Source organism: Sorex fumeus, unplaced genomic scaffold, assembly GCF_029834395.1.
Source record: "Sorex fumeus unplaced genomic scaffold, SorFum_2.1 ptg000018l, whole genome shotgun sequence".
Taxonomy (NCBI): domain Eukaryota; kingdom Metazoa; phylum Chordata; class Mammalia; order Eulipotyphla; family Soricidae; genus Sorex; species Sorex fumeus.
The window spans coordinates 32,955,080-32,978,679 of NW_026606075.1; the positions used below are offsets into that span (position 1 = coordinate 32,955,080).

The 23,600-nt window shown below is 40.0% G+C and overlaps 1 protein-coding gene across 6 annotated transcripts in view; it reads right to left on the reverse strand.

Annotated features, from left to right (window-relative positions):
- MAST4 (microtubule associated serine/threonine kinase family member 4) overlaps positions 1-23,600 on the reverse strand; it is a 690,306-nt gene that overhangs the window by 282,300 nt on the left and 384,406 nt on the right. For 3 of the 6 annotated variants that reach the window (XM_056112653.1, XM_056112656.1, XM_056112651.1), the window contains one exon: positions 15,105-15,140. The exons of the other annotated variants lie outside the window; for them this stretch is intronic. In XM_056112653.1, coding sequence (XP_055968628.1) covers positions 15,105-15,140 — 36 coding nt within the window. The remainder of the gene's footprint in view (positions 1-15,104; positions 15,141-23,600) is intronic. 6 annotated transcript variants of the gene reach the window in all.

Here is a 23,600-nt window from a genome sequence, read left to right on the forward strand (position 1 = left end):
GAGGTCTTTGTATCCCTTGGGGTATAAATAAAAATCAAACTTCCTATTTATTCCTCTCATATCCTTCATTTATAGACCTCCAATGTCCCCGTCCTTTAATTCTGCACTTCTCATTCACAATCAATGACACACACCACTGGGCTAAGTACAATGAATGTCTGGTTGAAGCTAAATATTAGTCCTTCAGGGAACGCTAAATAATTTCCCTCTGGTGTCAGATACATTTCATTTAGGAGAACGACACTTGTTCACACAGATATCAGCATGTTCTCTGCTCTGTTTTCTATTCAACTTGCTGAAACAATGGTAAAAAATGCAATGGAATACTCAAAATACTTTTACAGCCATGATGGTGATGCTATAAACTCAATGTTAGCTGGCCAAGAATATGAATGTCTAGATCTAGTACTCGCTAGTAGAGTTCTAAATGAGTAAGAAACAGTTAAAAAAGACATAGTTGGACCAGAGAGATAGTACAGCAGGTAGGGTGCTTGCCTTGCATACGGCCTACCTAGGTGCAGAAGTAGGAGTGATCCCTGAGCATCGCCAGGTGTGGCCAAAAAACAAAACAAAAAAGGGACATAGTTTTAAAATAGTCTCTTCCAACTCACAAGTAAGAGTCTATAGGAAAAGACGTTATTGGGCACAATACACTAGTTCTTAGGAATTAATTTGCAGAAAAGCCTTTCTTTTCTGATACATTGTATATACCTTAAATGGCAGTTATAAAGGTTCATATGGACAGGGTCTCTCTCAGCTAGGATTAACTGTATGAAACTGGTCACAGAAATATGTAACTTAAAATATCTTCCTGTTTTCTTATTTAAAAGAGATTTAGTATGGTCAGAGGAATAGTACTGTGGGTAGAGCACTTGCTTTGCATAAGACTGATCTGGGTTCAATCTCTGGCATGCCATATGGTCCATGATCCCTGAGATGGAGCCAGGAGTAACTGCTGAGTGTGACCCAAAGAACAGAGAAAGAGAAAGAGAGAGAAGCAGGGTATTTGGTCTGCTGAAACGCGTCCTACTCATCAGCTTCAAGTTGTTTCTGTCCTTCTAATAGAACCATACCCAGTTCTATTATCCTGAGCTAGAATCTTATCCTGCATTCACCTAATACACCAAGAGGGCTATGGAGGTACTAGGCAACACAAATGCATCCCACACAGGAGGGAGGAAGCAGAAGCAAAAAAGAAAGATTCCCGTCAGCTATCTATCCCTTAAAACATTCTTTGTAGATCCCACTAGTCAAAATGTAGTAACTCTAACTAGCTGTGAGGGGAGGAAGCCGGTAGGTGTAGGAGGAGGAGAAAGAGCACTGAATCCTGGATAGACAGCTGGAAACAACTGTGCCAAGGTCTTAGCTGGCACAGTTTAGTTCAGGACCTAAGTCTGGTCTCCAAGAAGGACTTGAAGGTTCAGTTTTGTTCACCGGACTCCACTGCCAGGCTGTGGACAGCCTCCTAGCAGGGCACAGGACAGGGTGTGTCTCAGTTTCCACCCCCAGGGACCCAGACATGGGAGGCGACACTGCATGACTCTGAGTCCTGACCAAGTCTATTTCCCAGGCTCATCTCAGCAACACAGGAGGCTGTGCACTGAAGGAGCATCTACAGGCTAAAGAGGCCAGTCCAGAAGCCCAGAGAAACGCTATAAACCGCAGGAGACAAAACAGGTTTATCTATGAAGCTGATTTCGCAGGTAATGTAGTAGAAATAGTATTCATTTGCCATCATCTAAAGTGGAATTGACTGGATTTCAATACATTAGTCTTTGCTCTAATGAGGTGTGTAGGAGAGCCTGGGCAGGAGAAGAAAGAAACAGTCAAAGGAGTGACTCATATTTCTTCCTGGCTTTGTTCTCTAGCAAATGTACCTTCTGATTGCTCTCTCCCTAACAAGTCACTGGCCTTGCCCGTGTTCATTTCTATAGTTCCTTTGCTGTGCATCAGGTCTAAGGGCCATTCAGTCAGACATTCAGTGAGAGAAGGAGGCACACTGCACTGACCCAACAGCGCAAGCTGAAGACAGAGCTGGCACACGGTCACTGCCTTCCAGATCTGAGGATGGGGTGCTGAGAGCACGGTTATGTGTTAACAATCATATCCCCTTTGGGGCCAGAAAGACATTACAGTGGACAGGTTGTGGAAGTACCAGTGGGCAGTTCTTAGAGGAAGTGCCCACAGTGGGCTTGACCTGGCACAATGCCCTGTTCTCTCAGGTGCCCACATCCTGCCTGTGTGTGGCTCAAGTTACTGCTCAAGTTACCACTTCCAGTCACCATCCCTGACACACCTGAGTCCCCAGTCATACAGGTCCTGGGGCATTGTGTCAGGTCAAGCCCACTGTGGGCACATTAGATATTGGCAAAGAAAGCTAAACACTGAACATGAACTAAAGAAAATCTCACATCCACACATATGCATTTTTCCAGCTTCTATTTTTGTTTTGTTTTTTGGGGTTTTTTTGTGAGGTGGATAGCAGTGGGGAGGTTGAGGGTTGGACCATACCCAGTGTACTCAGGGACTACTCCTAGCTCTGTGCTCAGGGGTCTCTCCTGGGAACAACTACACGTAAGACAAATTTTTTATGCACTCTCCTCTCTCTGGTCCCTACTTTTTATTATTGCTGTTTTAACTAAAAACCTAGACAGGAAAAATAAATACCCACTGACAGATCAACTACTCAATTTGGCAAATCAAATGCAAACGCTGTGGAAGTCTCCAACACCTGGCCCTGACTTCCCTTCTCTCCTCTCCCCCACACCTAAGCACTGACAAGAAATATGTGCTCATCACTTATCCTCACGCGCAAACTACCCCAAATCATGGCACACCTAGGAACCAGACCTGTCTGTTACAAAATGTTTTATCTCTCAATTTCCACTACTAGCAAAATAATAATCGAAAAATGTATTTAAGCCACAGAAATAACTGAAAATAGATTACTTTTGTTGCTATTGACCAATATTTATTTAATTCACTTGTGCAACGTGATTCTTTCCCTCATTCCTCAATAAAGCTATGATGTAGAAAATTCAGACCAATCAATGAGAAATATACTTCAAATAGATTCTATTTATAATCAGATGAATAAATGGGTGCTTACTATGGAGGGGTAGAAGGATAACTGAGAATTTATGGTAATTTTTAATTATATTATATTCTTTTTACATAAAGGAGGCTAGAAAAATATTAAAGCAATAACTAGCAATACTACTCTTCCCTGATCTTGTAAAAGACTTAAGTGTTGAGGGAGAAGTGGTAGAAAAGAAACAACAGGTGGAAAAGGACCTAATGTCCAGTATTGTGTTTAAAGCACAGCAATTTATGAAAAACGGGAACAACTTAATGGTAGAAATTCAAACTTAATTCTCCAATTAACAAATGACAGCTCATGGGAGTGCTGTGTGGTAAAGGAGATGAATGATTTTATTTTTTATACATATTTTTTAAATTTTTAGTAGTGAAACACCATGAGGTACAGTTGTAGACTTAAAAATTTTGTGCTCACATCCACACATATGCATTTTTCCAGCTTCTATTTTTGTTTTGTTTTTTGGGGTTTTTTTGTGAGGTGGATAGCAGTGGGGAGGTTGAGGGTTGGACCATACCCAGTGTACTCAGGGACTACTCCTAGCTCTGTGCTCAGGGGTCTCTCCTGGGAACAACTACACGTAAGACAAATTTTTTATGCACTCTCCTCTCTCTGGTCCCTACTTTTTATTATTGCTGTTTTAACTAAAAACCTAGACAGGAAAAATAAATACCCACTGACAGATCAACTACTCAATTTGGCAAATCAAATGCAAACGCTGTGGAAGTCTCCAACACCTGGCCCTGACTTCCCTTCTCTCCTCTCCCCCACACCTAAGCACTGACAAGAAATATGTGCTCATCACTTATCCTCACGCGCAAACTACCCCAAATCATGGCACACCTAGGAACCAGACCTGTCTGTTACAAAATGTTTTATCTCTCAATTTCCACTACTAGCAAAATAATAATCGAAAAATGTATTTAAGCCACAGAAATAACTGAAAATAGATTACTTTTGTTGCTATTGACCAATATTTATTTAATTCACTTGTGCAACGTGATTCTTTCCCTCATTCCTCAATAAAGCTATGATGTAGAAAATTCAGACCAATCAATGAGAAATATACTTCAAATAGATTCTATTTATAATCAGATGAATAAATGGGTGCTTACTATGGAGGGGTAGAAGGATAACTGAGAATTTATGGTAATTTTTAATTATATTATATTCTTTTTACATAAAGGAGGCTAGAAAAATATTAAAGCAATAACTAGCAATACTACTCTTCCCTGATCTTGTAAAAGACTTAAGTGTTGAGGGAGAAGTGGTAGAAAAGAAACAACAGGTGGAAAAGGACCTAATGTCCAGTATTGTGTTTAAAGCACAGCAATTTATGAAAAACGGGAACAACTTAATGGTAGAAATTCAAACTTAATTCTCCAATTAACAAATGACAGCTCATGGGAGTGCTGTGTGGTAAAGGAGATGAATGATTTTATTTTTTATACATATTTTTTAAATTTTTAGTAGTGAAACACCATGAGGTACAGTTGTAGACTTACAAATTTTTGTGCTTGGGTTTCAATTATACAATGATCAAATAGCCATCCCTCCAGCAGTGCCCATTTTCCACCACCATGGGACCCAGTATCCCTCCCACCCCTCATACCCCCCATCCCACCCTGCCTCAGGAGATGAGTGATTTTAAAGCACACAAGATAAAAATCTACAAATACTATGAAGCATCTATTAATTTACCAGGTATGATTCTAGGCATGTGGGACCTAGAACTCCCAGGCCCTTAGAGGCGTCCATCCTGGCAGAACAACATGTACCAAGTTCTACTAATGATGCATCCTGAGGAACTCTGGGAAACTCTCCCTAAACATTAATCACTCTTCCAATCACACTGTGCCTAACAAAGGTTACAGTGATGGTTTCTGGGGAAGTCTTTAGAGACCAAGTGTTCAGGCAGAACAAAGAAAATCTGTCCTATTACCTCAATGAATAGAGCATCTCATTGTTGGTTGCTGGATCCTATTCAATTGTGTGATTTACTCCACCGAAAATGTCAAAAGCTTCCCTGAACCTACACAAACAGCACCAACAACTGTAGGGGGGGAAATGCCAACATTTGGAATTTTATAAATGGAATTACTGAAAGGTAAGAAACATACATAGTATTCTATAAACTTTTGTTCTCCAACCACTGGTATGGTGCATAGGTGTAGAAAGGTTGAAACTGGTTTAGCATCTTGGTTAGAATTTTGGGTCTGCGAACAGGTATGAAAGACACATTAATGGTCCTCAGGCTTAAAAGAGGTCGAAGGACACTGTTCTAAGCCAGAGTTTCTCAATCTTTTCCCCAACTGTCACCTGCTTCTTACTTTGATTCCTTCCTGCGGTTCCTGTCCTGTTGGTTATCCTTGAGGAATGTGTGCTGATGCCCAATTTATGAGATTTTCAACTGCGACCCCCTTGGAATATTCTGGGTCCCGCAGGTGGCCATGTGCTCCAGGTTGTGTTCTAAACAACTGTGCCTGATCATTAGAAACTACCAGACAAGCCCTCTCCTGGATTTTTCTGATAAAAGACACAGAACAGTTGGGCAACAGATGTACAACTGGTTGGCTCTAGAAAACACTCTCCCATTTAGAATGGGGCTGAGGCCAGAGGCAGTTGCTTGCCTTGTACCCAGCAGATCCAGATTCAATCCCCACAGCTCTTGATAGTTCCCTGAACTCACCAATAGTAATTCCCAAGTTCAGAGCCATGAGCACAGCTGAGAGTGGCCCTCCCCATCATCTTCCCCCCAAAAAAAATTTCAATAGGGCTGGAAAGACAATATAGGAAGGAGCTTGCCTTGCACCTGGTTAAGTCTAGTTTGATTTCCAGGACCACGCATGGTCCCCCAAGCACTTTCAAGACTGATCCCAGAGCACAGAGCCAGGGATAGAACCTGAGAACAGTCAGGACTGGCTCTAACTCTCCTCACCCCAAAAGAGTCAGTTGTCACCAAAAAGCAAATATATTCACCAAAAAAATGCAAAAATAAATTTGCTAAACTCCTTGTGGTGGCTAGTTCTACATGGAAAAATTATGAGTGAAAACTCTTTTATTCTTTATCTTTTCTATTTCCTACATGGAATCAAAAATATGATTAATGCTTTATGATCTAAGAAGCATCACAGTGAAAGAAAATGCTACCATATTTCCTAAATGCTAAGAAACAGTAACAGTGAAAATATTTCAAGGAAACCTTACTTAATGCATCAAAAGACATAAGTAGAAGCTAAATTCTCTTCTTTAAAAGTTATCTTTGGTCAAAGTGATAAGATAAAAAGTAATCTTCAATGCATTTTTTCTGTGTATTTAATTATGATTCTCTACAATCACCACCTGTGTGATTAATTGAAGTATTGTTTAAATTACTATTTTTACAAGACAATTAACCCTAACTCATTAAAATACTACACATTCTGCAATATTACTAAAAAACCAAATAGATTGCAATAATAGGACTACACGTATCAGTTTATTCTCCAAAACCAATTCTCAGCAATGCTTCCAGCTTGGAATTACTTCCTCCTCTGAAAGGATCCATAGTAAGTTCAGAAAGGTCAAACTGTACAAATACTCTGAAATGAGCTATTTCAAGTGAACACCTATTCCTCATCCCCCCACTCGACCACTACATCTGCAGCAAAGAAGCTCCATCCAAGCTGTGAAAAGGAAGTGCAGGCAAAAAGCAGACAATGGACTAGTGTCATGGTATGTATAGGCACCAGACCGCTATAAGGTGGCATCTACTGCACCATGATAGGGTGCTGGGCTGCAAGGGAGTCCAGGGCTGGCTATTTCTTTTATGACAGGTTTTTAAAGCTCATCTGGAGATGAGTTTTTCTTCCTTCTGCTCCAAACCCCATTTCCCAGTAATCGAATGGGAGGTTATGAAGCCAGAGAACAATTTGCCCTCTCTCTGAATCTGTCCCCCGTCAAGGCCAAGTTCCATCAGCCCCCTGCTAAACGCAGTGAAATATATGACCGAGTTCTCAGGTGAAGGTCAGTGCTCAGTGTGGTGGGATGATTTCTACACCTGCTGCACAAAAGCCAGGTGTGTCACAGCCTCCTAAGATTCCTTCATACTGGGCAGAGAAGAGGAAGGAGAGGCACCCCACTGAGTGAGGTGATGAAACATTTGGGGTTTCAGGGTGCAGATACAGGACCACACCAGAAAGATACCATGAAAGGGAGAACAGGAGCCAAAAAAAAATCTCACGCCCCCTCCACGTATTTCCCTTAGCTCGCCTCTGCTCCCCAGCGTCGGCTAGAGAGATTGCTTTAGACCTTCCCAGTAAAGTTCCCAGTCATCTGTACCTGTCACAGCTGTCTCCAGTGTCCTCTAGTAATGGGAGAGTGAGAGCCCTCCATATTCAGCTACCCCAAGAGAACCATCCTTTCTGCCAACTCATAGAAATATAAATACCTTCAACTACTGGACTTTCTTTTAATCAGTGAGACTGCTTCTGGGTTCATTTTACAAAGCCATCTGGCTTCACAGACATCAAGGGTTGGGGCTAAGAAAAATCCTACCTTTTACTGTGGCCCCACAATGGGAAGCAAGCCTACTTCAAAGCGTACTAAGCAGCAAGGGTTTGGGTGTAGAAATAGCTCCCATTCTTCATTGTCCAGAGATCCAAGGAACCTGCCTGGCCAGGTAGGAGATGAAAGGATGCTTCTGAAAGCACCAGGCAGAAGGAGATATTTGCTCCATCACAGTGCTCCCATGCGTGTGAACTATGCTCCATGGCTGGAAAGCTAAGAAGATGAAAAATGAAGGGGCCTGAACAGATCTGGTGGCTGCCTGGTCAAATGAATTGGACGCTGGGCACCATGCACATTTCTAAATTGGAGAATGCTGAGGTGCCCTCCTTCTTGTGAATTTTCTACTCGTTCTTAAAAGATGTTCCATGCCTCAGGATGGTGTCAAGGAGACATGCTTTTCCTTTTTCTTCTCACTTGTGAATACAAATGCAATTATATTTAAAATGCTTTCTCTCTTTTTGGCAGGTTCACTTTTGAAGTTGGCTATTCATACATTTCAATAGTCCTATCCCTGTCAAAGAGAGTAAGCTGGCCTTTAACAAACCCAAGGGAAGGTTTGAAAAGGCCCATGGTATTTTTTTTTACAAATATTTATTCATTCATTTGAACTAGAATGTCAGAAATTACAAACACAAAAGAAACTGGCATTTAAACATTTAGCTATATAAAAAGTATCATGAGGATTAATAACTAGGAGTTAAATTTGATGTGTTTTATTGGTGGTGGTGGGGAGGTTGTGGTTGAGGTCACACCTAGTGGTGCTTTGGGCTCATTCCTGGCTCTATGCTCAGAGATCAAATCATGGTTAGCAGCGTGGAAGGCAGGAATCTTAATCCCTGTACCATGTCTCCAACCCCTAAGTGTTGTTTAAAAATTGTCCTCTGATATAACCCAGAAGTTAAATGAAGCTGGAGGGACACGCCACCTGTCCACAACAGTTTTTCCTAGAGAGAATAAGGCAGGGAGTCTGTGGTGACATCTGAATCAATCAAGTCACAATACCTATCTCCCTGGTGGAAGGCCTATCTGTAGAAAAGACAAACAATTGGGTCAAAAATGGCGGTTGGTGTGTCATATCTGCAAGGATCTCAGTGGCTGATTGTAAGTCCTCTCTCCCCCAAAAATCAGCTTCTCTGATGATACTACACTTTGCCATCAACAGAGTTATTTAAAATGGAAGTGATAGGGAAGTCTCACACTTGCATCTGTTCCATCAATATTTTACTAGACTTTCCATGCGTAGGAGGCATCACTTATTCTAGTGGTAGTTTAAGACAAAAAAAAAAGATAGGACACTAATGACATTTTATTTTGAGACAATTTAAGATGGTGCCATATATGAAGGAGATTTTTAATGAAGGTTAACATTTCAAAAGAACCAGAGAATAATACCTAATTAGATCAAAGTTAAGTAAAGGTACCTGCAACATTTTACCTTGGCCACGTATAGACAATCTTCACAAGTCTCAAACTTGTAAACTAGAGCAAAATATTTATCGTGATTTGGACTTGTTTAATTTTCAGCTGTAATGGTTTTTTGTTAAGAAAAATATAGTTTTAAAGTATTATATCATATAAGGTGGTTTTGTTTAAGTTTGATGTAAATTACAAATATATATCATCTTTCAGTTTATCTGAGCTCATTAGGTCCACAAATGATTTCCCAAGCCTAAAGTTTTGAACATAACTCCTAAATGTTTTTGGAGGGACACCTTCTTTTTCAATCAGTACGCTAATATTACCACTTGCTTAGTATCTTTTCTGTTAGGTGAAAAGGCTCAACAAAAGGGAGGCAGATTTGTTTTAACTGATTTACATAATTATTCTTACCCTACGTAGTAGTTTGAGAGCATTTCCCTCCTAGTGCCTCAAGTCTCATGAGCCCTATGTTAGTTATTCTAGTGCTCATATCTGCCCAATTTATCATTCTATGGCCTGTGATTTTACCTGCTATTTGGTATCTTGATATACTATAGCAAGTGTACCAAAGACCTTTTATTGTCCATGGATGCCTAAGGTCACTCTAACTCTTAGTCACTCTAACAGATGCTTTTTAAAGTTAACTTGTTCTTATAAAACATATTCTTGGGTCAAAGAGAGAGCACAAGAGTGAGGGTGCATGCTTGGCATATGGCTAACCACAGTCTGATCTCCAGTTCCATTTGAACCCGTAAGAATCATTGGGTTTTCTTGTACAATTCTACTAGTGTCTTGTATATCCTGGATATTAATCCCTTATCAGATGGGTATTGGGTAAGTATTCTTTCCCATTCTGTGGGCTCTTTCTGTATTTTTTGTCAGTTTCTTTCGAAGTGCAGAAGCTTCTTAGTTTGATGTAGTCCCATTTGTTTATGTTTGCTTCCACTTGCATGGCCAGTGCTGTTTCAACCTTAAAGATGCTTTTAGCTTCAATGTCGTGGAGAGTTCTGCCTACATTTTCCTCTGTGTACCTTATTGATTCATGTCTGATATTGAGGTCTTTAATCCACTTTGATCTGACTTTTGTGCCTGGCATTAGATAGAGGTCAGAGTTCATTTTTTTACAGGTAGCTATCCAGTTTTCCCAGCACCACTTGTTGAAGAGGCTTTCCTTGTTCCACTTCACATTTCTTGCTCCTTTGTCAAAGATTAAGTGGTGATATATTTGGGGGTCTGTGACAGAATATTTAACTCTGGGAGAAGGCAGCTGGAATAGAGAAGGTTTCACTAAGAAAGTGACAGTTTGAGTAACCGTCGGGCTGGGAGATGTGTGCTGAAAGTAGATAAAAAAACAAACATGATAACCTCTCAGTGTCCGTATTGGGAACCATAATGCCCAAAAGTAGAGAGAGAGAGTATGGGGAATGTTGTCTGCCATGGAGGCAGGGGGAGGGTGGGAAAGGAAGGGGTATACTGGGGATATTGGTCGTGGAGAATGTGCACTAATGGAGGGATGGGTGTTTGATCATTGTGTGATTGTAACCCAAACATGAAAGCTTGTAACTATCTCATGGTGATTCAATTACAAAAATAAAAAAGAATCATTGGATGAAAAAAATAAGAATCATTGGGTGCCGTCCTGAAGATTCCTGAGCATCTTAAAGATGACCCACGTGATCCCTGCATGATAGGGCCCAAGCAGCATGGTGTCATAAGGCCTTCGCATCAATATTCAGCCTGGTTCCTTGAGAACAGATAAGCCTATGGACCTCCTGAGCACCATTTGGTAGGTCCCCTCTCCCTAAAGCAAAACAGAGCAGATTCTCCAAACTCCAGATGAATTTAGGATTGGATTCTTAAAGCAAAATAAAGACTTAAGTATTTGACATTAAGAAACAAGCATTCTTTCATTGTTTATCTTCTAATACCCTTGTTTACAGGTTTTCACTGTGACTTCGAATCTCTGGGACAGTCTACATATATTTAAATCAATTTTACTTTAAGATTAACAACATCGAATTTACACACATGCAATTAAATTTAAAGAAACAATATTTTTATATTTGTGTTTATCAACACTGTCAATTCTGGTGATGATTAAAACTTGAGTGCAGGAAACACATTTGGAGTTGATCAGTACACAGCTTATTTGGAAACACTGAGCACATGACGGCATGTCTTTTCCCTAGCACAGTTTGTATCATTTGTCACCTTTCATGCAGCATGACTGACTCTTGGCATTCGGGAGGCCCAGCTTGGTTCAGTGGCTTCTAATTACCATTTCCTCTTTGATTTTCGCGACTGGCTAACAGAACTGCCTTCACTTTGGTTCATTATAGCTCAATGCCCACACACAGCTGAAAGCAGCCTTGCTCTTTTACAAAACAAACAAATGATCTGGAAACGTTTTCCCCAATTATGCCATTTCAACAAGACTCCTGATGCCCTAAAATGGCTTAAAACAGAGGGGTTTAAGGGGGTACGGTATTTGCCTTGCATGTGGTCAACCCCAGTATGATTCCCAGCACCACACCTGGTGCCCTGAGCACTGCTAGTGGTCACTCCTCGTGGCACAGATAGACTCTTGGAATTGCTGGGTATGGTTGAAAAATCTCAAACAAAATTTTTAAGGGCCAAATTCAGAGGGTATATGCACCGCACTGTAGCACTTCCTCCCAATGTTCATCAATTTGCTCAAGTAGGCACCAGTAATGTCTCCATTGTGAGACTTGCTGTTACTGTTTTTGGCGTATCGGATATGTCATGGGTAGCTTGCTAGGCTCTGCCAGGTGGGCGGGATACTCTCGGTAGTTTGCGAGGCTCTCCGACGGGTGGAGGAATCAAATCCGGGTCGACTGCGTGCAAGGAAAACCCCCTTATATGAGTATATAGGGTATATGAGTACCTATTAAATGGTTTCCCAGGAGCATTAGAAGAAAATCAGCTTCTTTAGCACACAGTAGAAACACTGCCTTAGATTTCATTTAATAAAGATTCTAACTTGATACTGAAGGTTTAGATTTAACTCTAACTTCCCTATGTCCTTCCATGGTCTTGACATGAATAATTTAAATGAACCTGCCCCCATTTTTCTAGGTTGTAATTTTATTATTCATCCATATGCAAAATTTGTATCACTCTTACATCATTCAATAATGATAACATATTTAACCTTTCATTCTTGAGGGTAGAATCTATATCAAGAATTTCTTTTACTTTCATAAGCAAAATTCAAACCTAATGTTTAACCGGTTGGGTTTAACTATAAGGCAATATTAAGGTAAAGGTAAAGGTAAAGGTAAAGGCCCTCCCGTTGTTCATCGATTTGCTCGAGCGGGCCCAGTAACGTCTCCATTGGAGACTTTGTTGTTACTGTGTCTGGCATATCGAATACGTCACGGGTGGCTTGCCAGGCTCTGCTGTGTGGGCGAGATCCTCTCGGTAGCTTGCCGGGCTCTCCGAGAGGGGCGGAGGAATCGAACTCGGATCGGCCATGTTGGCTGCATGCAAGGCAAACGCCCTACTGCTGTGCTATAGCCTGGCAAGCTCCCCGTGACGTATTCGATATGCCAGACACAGTAACAACAAAGTCTCCAATGGAGACGTTACTGGGCCCGCTTGAGCAAATCGAAGGCAATATTAAATTATTTTAAATTCCAGGCAGTATTAGTATCCACCTCTAAAATTGCAAATGCTTTAAGAAACACAAACTTAATTTTTTTATTTGGGAGTGCCACACCTGGCGGTAGTTAGGGTTTACCCCTGGCTCTGCACTCAGGAATCACTCCTGGAGGGAATTAAGGGACCATTTGGGGTGTCGGGGATCAAACCCGGGTCTGCAGCATGCATTTTACCTGCTGTACTCCTGGCTCCGAACCCAAAGCTATGTTTTCACTTTACTATAATAACTACTAAAATTTCCATTTTACTCCCCAAAAGATGGTAGGAGAGATAGCTTGATGGGCCAGGCGTATGCTTTGCATGCAGGAGACCCAGATTTCATCCCCAGAACTAAAATGGTCTCTTGAGCACTGCTGAAAGCAATCCCCGTAAAAAGCCATGAGCAGCCCTGAGGACTTCCAGATGAGGCTCAATCCGCACTCCTCCAAAAAAGCTTTCCCAAAATAAATTGGGAATGTCAGTGAATACAATTCAATCAGTACTATATTAAAAATAAAACTTGGAACACTGTATGATAGAAACCCAATCATGAACAACTTCGCAACTCTTTGTCTCATGGTGATACAATAATAAAATAAAATAAAATAAAACTTGTTGTGGCTAGAAGGCATCTGTCTCACATGTGTGGACAGTCCAGGCTCGATCCCTACAGGGTCCCCAAGCACTAACTGGAGTAATCACCAACACAAAACCTAGAGCAGATGCTGACCACTGTCAGATTAGAAAGCACTGTTGCATTGTCCTCCCACTGTTCATTGACTTGCTCGAGTGGGCCCAGTAACATCTCCATTGTGAGACTTCTTGTTACTATGTTTGGCATATCGAATCGAATATGTCACGGATAGCTTGCCAGGCTTTGCCGAGTGGGTGAGATACTCTCGGTAGCTTGTCGGGCTCTTTGAGAGGGGCGGAGGAATCGAACTCGGGTTGGCTGCATTGGCCACATGCAAGGCAAACACCCTACCCACTGTGCTATCACCCCAGCCCAGATTAGAAAAGAATTGTCAAAAAAATGCAAAATATGAGATGACTTTCCCAAAGTTTCAAGTGTGATGGCTTAAGGATATATAATGTTTAATATTAACTTTCATAAGAGTATCATTAAAAACATATCAAAATGCACAATCTATTTAAAAACACATCAAAATGCACAATCTATTTTGCTCTTCCATGACAGCTTTTTGTTTACATTGTCATTTTTACCCTTCAACCTATCCAGATAAGGTCTGTTGACTGTTTGCTACACAAGCAGAAATGTAGTCACTGCAAGCCTTAAGTATTTCAGATTTAGTTCTATAATTTGATCTTTGAGTAGAAGATGTTATGCTTGTATTCCCATTTTTGCATATGGAATACTGAGACACTGTTAAATACATTTAAAGAATGAAAAATCACAGAAAAGATAAACCTATGTTCAATGATGAGCATTTTCTAGTTAGTAACATCAAGAGTTCTCCACATTGAAAAAATACTTATTTTATTGGCTCTTATTAATCTATAGTCATATTATTTTTTAATTTCAAAACATTTAGTTATGAATTCTTAAATTTACAATTTAACTTAACCAGAACTTTGCATATATATTTAAAAACCTGGTATAAAACAACCATGAAGAACCAGTGAAGAGCAACTTACCAGACATTACAACTCAAATTAACTGCATGTAGAATGGTGTTGGCACAGAAATCAATATAAGGATCAGACGTGAGTCCCAAAATAGCCTCAAATATATACAGAATCTCTGTTATCAGCAATGGTTAACATTTTAATATAATGAAAAATATTTTAAAGTAGATTTCTACCTTGTATCATGTAAACAACTTAGAGTAGAGTAAGATTTTAATGCTTTAAAAAATTGAGAAGGAAATTTTTGAATGGCCATGAATTGGAAAAGACCACCTGAGCGAAGCAGATAACTCAGACACTATGAAGGAAGAGACAGACATATTTGATTAAATAACAAAAAATTTTTCATTTGGCAAAAGATATCATATGCAACAAAAATTATAGAGATACATTTTCACACATGAAACAAAGGATTAACATTTCTAAAACAAAATATCTCTTATAAATTATGAATGAAAATCACTTCCAAATAGTAAAATAAGTCATGGAACTGAAATGAAGGAAAGAAAAACTAAAAAAAAGAAAACAACATAAAAAACATGGTGAACGTTAGTGATTGTAAAGAAAATGCACTTCATAATCAGAGATAATAAGACTGACCAGAATTAAAAACAGCAGTATCATTCAATGCTCGTGAGAATGTAGGAAATGGGCATTCTGATGTTCAGAGATGATGTACTATTCCTTTGGGGAAAATAAACTAACAATATCTATTAAAATTAAAATCACATACCGTTTGACCAAGCAATTCCACTTCTGGGAATCTATCCTATAGAAAAAACAAAAAGGACCAGCATGTAAGGTCAGAGGTACAAAGATGTTTATTGCAGCACTGTTTGTGGTGGGACATGCCCGTTAAGGGGGAAATGACTAAATGATATGTGATCTATACAATGTTTTCAAAGTGGACAACACAGTGGCCTGCGTTGGTTGCTGTGGGGTACTGAAAAGATGCAGGAATAAGTAGTAGCCACAGTACCATGTGGAGGAGGGTATTTTCTATTTGCTTGCTTCATTTCCAGGTTGAGACTGAGTGACTTCCTTTTTTCCTGGAAAGGGGGTGGTAGGTCAAATGAATTTGGAAACCTCTGATCTAATGCATAGATTTTTTTATATTCTCATAACGAATGGGGTAAATACAAAGATATTGAATTGAAGGATTGATAGGACAAGAAATGCAAATAGAAAAAGCGCATGCTATAGTCCCATTCTTTTGACAACAGCAACAAATGCAACAAAATATGCACATGAAAGAAGGAATGGAAGTACACAGAGCAGGCTAACAAAGGCTGGGGTTCTGGATAAGGTCAGGGATAGGAAGGGATAGGATAATTTTTAGTCTAGATATATTTTGTGCTATTTGGCTAGTTACCATGACAACCAAATAAAAATTTTCAAAAGCATTATAAAAATTTATTAATGGTAATACAGTTGACACATTTACCTTCAATGTATATCAGAAAAACAAAAACAGGCATTTCATACTTTTCTTGTGTCATTCACCAATGTTCATTTTGATTTGCTTCCAAATAGCCACTGACTCTTCTCCATTTGTGTACTGCTACGATACACATTTAGGGGTTGGGGAGAATTGACTCCAGTCCATTTCCAGGATGTCTTAACTGATGTAAACCAATTCTGTTCACCAGCAGTACAATTTGCAGTCACTTACATCATTCAAACTTTTCTAATTGCCACATTAAAACTTTTAAAAGAAATTTGTAGAAATAATTTTCATAATATACTTTACCTAACCTAATACAATTAAAAATATAGAATATACAATTAACTTAGCCTTTATTAGTGAGATAGATATTTCACATTTTTTTAAAAATAAAGTCAAATTTCACCAGTCTCAGTTTGGCAACATTTCAAAAGCTGAATAGCCAAATGGGGTCACTATACTGAAGAAGTCAAGTATCAGCTCATGACACGCATGCTATAAATATTACCACATTCAAGGCTAGATATGTAATTCCTTTCTTAAAATAAAAATCATTTTATTATTATAGATTATCCCACGTGTTTACAATAGTATTAACATTAATGGTTTTGAAGTGCAGAGTCACTGCTCCTTCACAAACACCAATATGCCCAAGATACTCCACCCCTGTCCTTATGTCACTTCTAGTCTCCATCTTCTCCCTACCTCTCCCCTACCTGTTTGGTAATCTCAGTTCTGTAATCCAAGCCCAAGGATTTGTCATCAATTGATACTATCTATTTCTTTGTTTCTCTATATTCCTGGATAAATGAGATCATCTGGTAGTTTCCCTTCTTCCTCTGACTTCACCCTCTAGTTTCATCCAAGTTGCAGCAAACTGGAAGATTTTATCTTTTCTTATAACTGCATAGCACTGCATTGGTGGACACATAACATGAGATGGCCCAATCGGACCAGGAAAGATTCAGTGATAGATGCAGTTTTCACATGTAGGAAGCCCTGGGGTTGGGCTCTGGAAACATATTCCACAAAAGGGAAACCCATAATAATGGGAAAAGAACAAGTTTCTCACGAGAATACATAAGGAAAACAAAACCCTGGAAACGGAAACTGCTGCTGGCAGCCTCCTGCAAGCTAATAGGATGAAGGGGAAACAGCCTCACAACTTTGAAACTCTGGATCAGCTCCGGTAAAAACCCTGGGCTTTTGACCCAGGTGAAATACAACAATCTTCACACACTTTTCACTAAGGAAATATTTTTGGAGACTTTTCAGCAGTTAATTAATAACATAGAGTCACTGTCACCATCACTGCCCTCTCATTGTTAATGGAGCGGGCACCAGTAATGAAGAGTACAAAATAAATTTTTTTGGTTCTGCTTTGGGGCAGGGGTTGGGGTTCAGGATGAAAACATCCAAAAAATAAAGGTAAAGTTAAGGTAAAGACCCTCCCGTTGATCGTCGATTTGCTCGAGCGGGCCCAGTAACGTCTCCATTGGAGACTTTGTTGTTACTGTGTTTGGCATATCGAATACTCTCGGTAGCTTGCCGGGTGGGAATGAGTAATGGTTGTGGGATTGGTGTTCAAATATTAAATGTAGTCAAATATTGTGAACTACTTTATAAAAATAACATTAAATTTAAAAAAAGCCTGAGCTTTTTAGCAACATAAGCAGATCAATTTCCTTTATTTTCTAGTCACTCTGAGTTAGCATTATAATGACTTGTAATCAGAGGTACCCTGATTGATCACCTCATCTTTGGGTAGGACCATTTTCAAATAAATGATCACTTTATTTCTGTAAATTAATGTGAATGTTGAGACTTTCCTCTATCGTTTGTAATCAAGACATTGACTTGTTAGTATAGATTTATCGATAATATGTTTTGGCATCTTCTGGAAATATGCCCAAAGATGATTTTCCCAACTAGCTCATGATAATCTACAGTAACTTTCCACAGTCACCACACAAGTGATTACTATCCCTTGAGATGATACATACATGATACATACATCAGAGCAATCAATGAGCTTTACTCCAGTTCATCCTCTTTCTTGGTCTCCCATATCAGATCAGGGTCCCTGAGCATCACCACGACAGACATCATGAGCAAACTCTTTACTGAGCATTGGGGTGCTTTCCTGAATACTGTAAGGCATTTAACAAGGTTTCTGGTGTGACAAATAGATATGACCATCAAAAATGTCACTGTTGTAAAACATCGCCTTTTGATTTAGAGTCACTATCCCAGACAATAATCAGTTCAAATGTACAACTCATTTCCAATGCGTCAGAGGCCTCAGTTATCGAGGCTCAGTAAAGCATGGTGCCACAGTGAGTGCAGCTCAATCTTTCCAGACCCTACGGTCCTCCCCTCTACTTCATGTGATCCCACAAGGTTCTAGAAGCAAATCTTTCCCACTCGCTTTCTTCCTTTCTTTGCTCCCAAACTATATTGGGCCTTAGTCCTCCACTGAGCACTTCTTTCAGAAGAAATGTGGTGACTTTCCTTTGATGTCTGCTCGAAATCAGTGCGATGCTACTCCCAGAACCACCCAAACATTCCTCTGGATTGTGGGGTGATTTTTTTTTCTGAGGAAAGTGTATGCTCATTTACAGCCACTCATTCCTTAGCTCAGTTTCCCTGGGCTTGGCCACTGCTCTCCATGAAAAGATCCTGGGAGGAAATTTCATTAAGGTCTCTCCATACGCTATCAACTCATTCATTATTCTCACTAAGTCATCTATAGGGCCAGAGTTTTCTTCTAGGCAATGGATAATTCTGTAAGGTATTCAAACTGATGTACAGAGTGATGCAATTTCAGTAAAAATATTGATTTTTTTTCAGAAACCAATTACCTGACTTCAAAATTACTTGGAATAAGCAAAACAACTTTGAAAAAAGAATTAAACAAAGATAGAGAACTCTCATTATCTAATATCAAGACGTATTATAAAGCTACCATCATCAAGAGAATGTGGCTCTGATAGGACAGATAGATAAATGAGGCAAAATAAAAAGCAGATAAATAAGATACACACATATGGAAAACTCACTTTAAACAAAAGCACAAAGCACGTCAGTGGAAAAAGAATAATTCATTTAACTGATAGTGGTAAAACTTTTAGATGCCTATCTGCAAAAAAAAAAGTAAATTGATTATACTTCACCCCATATAAAAATTAACTCAAAATGCAAAGTCTAAAGCCATGACTCTTCCAGGAAAAAAATGAATAGCTTTGTGATCAGGGTCAAGGAAATGGCACAAAAGTCCCGAGCACTGTATGTTTCCTTGAGTACCATCATGTAGGAACCATTCCATTTGTTTGGTTTTTTAAACCTTGGTGATCAGGGTGGAAAGAGAGTACAAGGGTTAAGATGCTTGCACACATAGCGGGTATGGTGCTGCCAGCAGGTCAATCTGTACCTGTGAGGCGAGTGCATCAGCAGCCTGATGGCGCCTCCAGGCTTCCAGATACCCCAAAATTGCTGTTGTGCCTTTGGCCAGACCCCAATAACTTGGGGAAAAGTTTACCAAGAAAGTAAACAGCCAAAAGTTAGGTATGTGGGAGACACACCCACAAACTACCTCTGGCTCAGCTATATAATTGGAGGCATGGCCTCTCTTGTTCCTGATCAAACTGCTTAACGGCCATGATCCCAGAGACTCAGAAACAAATCTCAAAACCCAACAGCTTCTCGCAGAAATATGTCCAGTCCCTGCAATAGGTTACCAGCGCCGGGCCACCCCAGGTGGGAATAGGTTTCATGCCTTAGCCTGTTCCCCCTGGTGGCCTGGTGGCCACCATCCTCCAGAGGCCACTGGACAGTCGGGTTTGGGCCCTCAGTGATGAGACACGTGGGGCCTCACGGGATGGGGGGTAGAGCTGGCCCTTACCTCCCTGTCCCAATGAGATCTTGAGTCACTGCCTATGAACGGCCTCCCTGGCTCCTGATTAACACTCCTGATCCCAGAGACTCAGAAACAAATCTCTAAACCCAGTGGCTTTGGGCAGAAATGCATCCAGACCCCGCAGTAGGGTACTGTCGCCAGGCCACCCCAGGGGGAAAAGGGTGCTGTCCCTCCGCCTGCTCCTCCTTGGCGGCTAGGTGGCTGCCATCCGCCAAAGGCCATTGGACAGTCAGGTTTGGGCCCGTAGTGACGAGACATGTGGAGCCTCAAGGAATGGGGGTGGAGCAGGCCCTTTCCTCCCGTTCCAAAGAGACCCTGAGTTGCTGCCCACGAATGGCCTCTCTGACTCCTGATCAAGCTGCTAAATGGCCATGATCCCAGAGACTCAGGAGCAAATCTCAGAACCCAGCAGGTTTTGGCAGAAATCCCTACAGATTTAATTGTTAAAGTTTAGGAATTCCAAAATCGTGCAGTCACTGCTGCAGCTGCACGACATCATATGTTATTGATAACCAGCAATAGAAAACAAATTGTCTACTGTTGCCTTTTTGGCATACCCGAGTGTTGGGGTAAAATCCCAAAAAATAATGGTGGGTCAGGTGTCAAAATATTGAATGTAATCAAAGTAGAGGGAGAGTAATGTGGAAATCATCTGCCCCACAGGTAGGGGGAGGACGTGGGGTGGGGGTATATAGGGGTTTTTGGTGATGGAGAATGGGCACTGGTGAAGGTATGGGTGTTTCATTGTATGACCAAGACTTAAACCCGAAAGCTTTGTAGCTGCTCTCACAGTGATTCAATAAATAAAATCATAAAAATTATAAAAAAAAAAAAAGATGCTTGCACACAACTGACCTCGGTTCAATCTCTGGCAATGAAGCATATGATTCACACACACCCCAGTACTGCCAGGAATGATCCCTGAGCATAGAGTCATGAATAAGCTCAAAGTACCTCTGAGTATGGCTCAAACAACAACAAGAAAAATAATTCTTTTGCTTGTTTATGAAATTACAAGACCAAAAGAACAAACGAATAAATTCAACTTAATCAAAATTTAAAACTTTAATAGATGCTATAGACTAAAAACACATGTTATAAAAAGGGGAAAATGTACTAATAACGTATAGCAGTTTTATTTATAAAGACTTAAACTAACCCAAATGTTCATCAACAAGAGAATAGATAATCACATTAGGATATCTCTTTTCAGGAGGGATATATTTATATGTTACTTAGTATAAAATGAATTTTAGATATGCTACAACATAACTAAATCTCTAGGGAATGGAAAGATAAGGCACTTACCTGGCACATGGCCAACTTGGGTTTGACCCATGACACCACATATGGTTCCCTGAGTACCACCCTTGGTGATCTCTGAGTGCAGAGCCAGGAATAAACCCTGAATACCACTGGGTGTGGCTACCAAACCAGATAATCATGCTAAATTAAAGAAGCCAGACAAAATTAAAGCATGAATAGTTTGATTTATTTAAAATTTTAAAGAAATACAAACTCATCTTTAAGAATGGAAAGTTTAATTGTCTGATGGGACAGTGGAGGTTAAGGAAGTCATTAAAAAGCAATAAGAGAAAACTTTACACATAGATGAATAGTTCATAACCATGACTGTGATGGTTTCATGGATTTATGAAATTTTTGTTTCATAAATAATTATTTATGTAACTGTGAACTTTAAGTACAACTAAGTATATGTCAACTATGTTCAAGCCTTTTCTGGGTGGGGGACAACTGGTGGAGTCGGGGGCTTGTTCTGGGTTCTCTGTTCACTCCTGCATGGTTTGAAGACCATATGTGGTGCTGGGGATCAAACCTGGGTCACCTGCCTGTAAAGAAAGTGCCTTCCCTGGGAAGGTGCTATCTTAAAGGGGAAAAGAACATTGCTGCTATTGGAGAAAAACTCAAATGCTCAATCATGGGTCAGGCTCTGTGATCTTAGGATGGTGAAAATGGGTTCATGCTACATAGGAGTTTATGAGAGGAAGCCAGGTTAGGATGTTTTGCTACTTTCAATACTGCTGTGGGTTCATACAGACAGAACTCATAATCTCTGGATTCTTAATATGATAGATAGTGCATAATGCTCGGGTGTTGTTAAGTCAACTAAAACTCGTATGTTACATATGGAAAGATTAGGGAGTCTCAAGAAGTATATTGTTGAACTTCTTTGCTTCTTAAGTATGAATTCCCTTTTAAGAATGTCCCAAGACGATCACTACCATCGCCCTCCTCACCATGTTGCTAAGGTATTTTTGATCAATATCTTTTACCAAAGAAAAAAATTAAAAAGATGTTTAAGTGGGCTGAACTTTCCAAAATACTAATTAAGCAACATGCTTTCAGCCAGCTGTTTCATGGCTATATTTTTCTCTGTGATTTATCAGATCAACTGCATTTACATACAAATTGGTAAAACCTTGGAATCTCACCTTAAGAAACCACCATTGTTCCCCTAAGACATGAAACCATGTACTGATCTAATAATTTCATTTCAGTATATGATGTCAAGTGCATTTTTAAAATATACTCCATTGCTTCCAAGTGCTTCTTTAATCCACCAGGACTGGTTTTAGCGTTTAAACTAATTTATCCTAGACATAAAAAACCTTCTGCTTATTCTCCCAGATAATTGATTCTTGATTTGTTAAGATACTAAACACTAGGCTTTATACCCTGAAATGCAAACCCCCTGGTGAACTCACTCATGTGCCCCACGCAGAGCAAATATTGTTTAGTGCCTCAGACAGAGGCTAACGGGGAGCTGGAAGGAGGAGCAAAATAAGCTTTCTCCCTTCCACCCAGGGGGAAGGTCCCCACCTTCCTGCAACAAAAACAGTCTTTGTTCCGCAAATAGCCACAGGAGGCTATCATGTGGTAGCCATGTCTCAAGGCAAACACTTATCAAAAAGTAAAAATTAATCTAACAGATAACCTCCGCCTCAGTGTGGACCTTCCCAAGTCAAAGCACTATCTCGACCAACTGCAACGGCAAAGGCCTACACTGGAAAATCAGGGTTCAGTCATAGTTTCCTCTGGGTGCTTATATAACAAAGATACTGCCATGGCACTCCACAGAACATCCAAAGTTAGATATCATTTTTTCCTCCATCTTAAAGATCTCATTAAGTCAACTGGGTATATTGTATTAAAGAGCATTTTACACGGCAGCTGCAAAACGTGCAACTATTTCTTGGAATAGTACGTTATATAGTTCTAGAAGATAGTCATTTAAAAATCTTACACTAAATATATTATAGGTTGTTAAATTTGTTATTCTGAAAATTTTCTTTCTTTAAACACAAACAATTGAGCTCGAGAGAAAGGACAGTGGGGGGGAGTGGGTAACGCCCTTGCTCATAGTCAATGGAACCATTCAATCCCAGCACTGCCTATGGCTCCCCAAACCCCCCAGGAGTGAGCCCTCAGCACAGAGCCAGGAATAAGGCCTAAGCACAACTAAGTACGGCCTAAATAGAAAAAAAAAGACCATAAAAAACCTTAAAGCCACAGATGGAGCCTGGGGTAGAGCAGTTGCCTTGCATGTGTGAGGCTCTGGGGTCAATCTCCAATACCAGCAGAAGAGAAAAAAAAAAAAAAACCTTTGAAACACATCTTTCTGCATTAAGTCCCATTCAAGTCACCATTTCCACATGCCAATTTTTTAAAAATATGTATAATAAAACTTTCCTCTAACACAATTCTGTTTACAGAAGTTTTTATATGGAATTTCCTTATGGTGCTTTGTCAAAGTTTAGGTGGGTGACTTACGTAGTGAAGCAAAGCTCAGAAGGGCATTGGGAAGAGAAGTGTAGAGATGCTGGTGTGTTCTGCTGGAAAAAATCCTC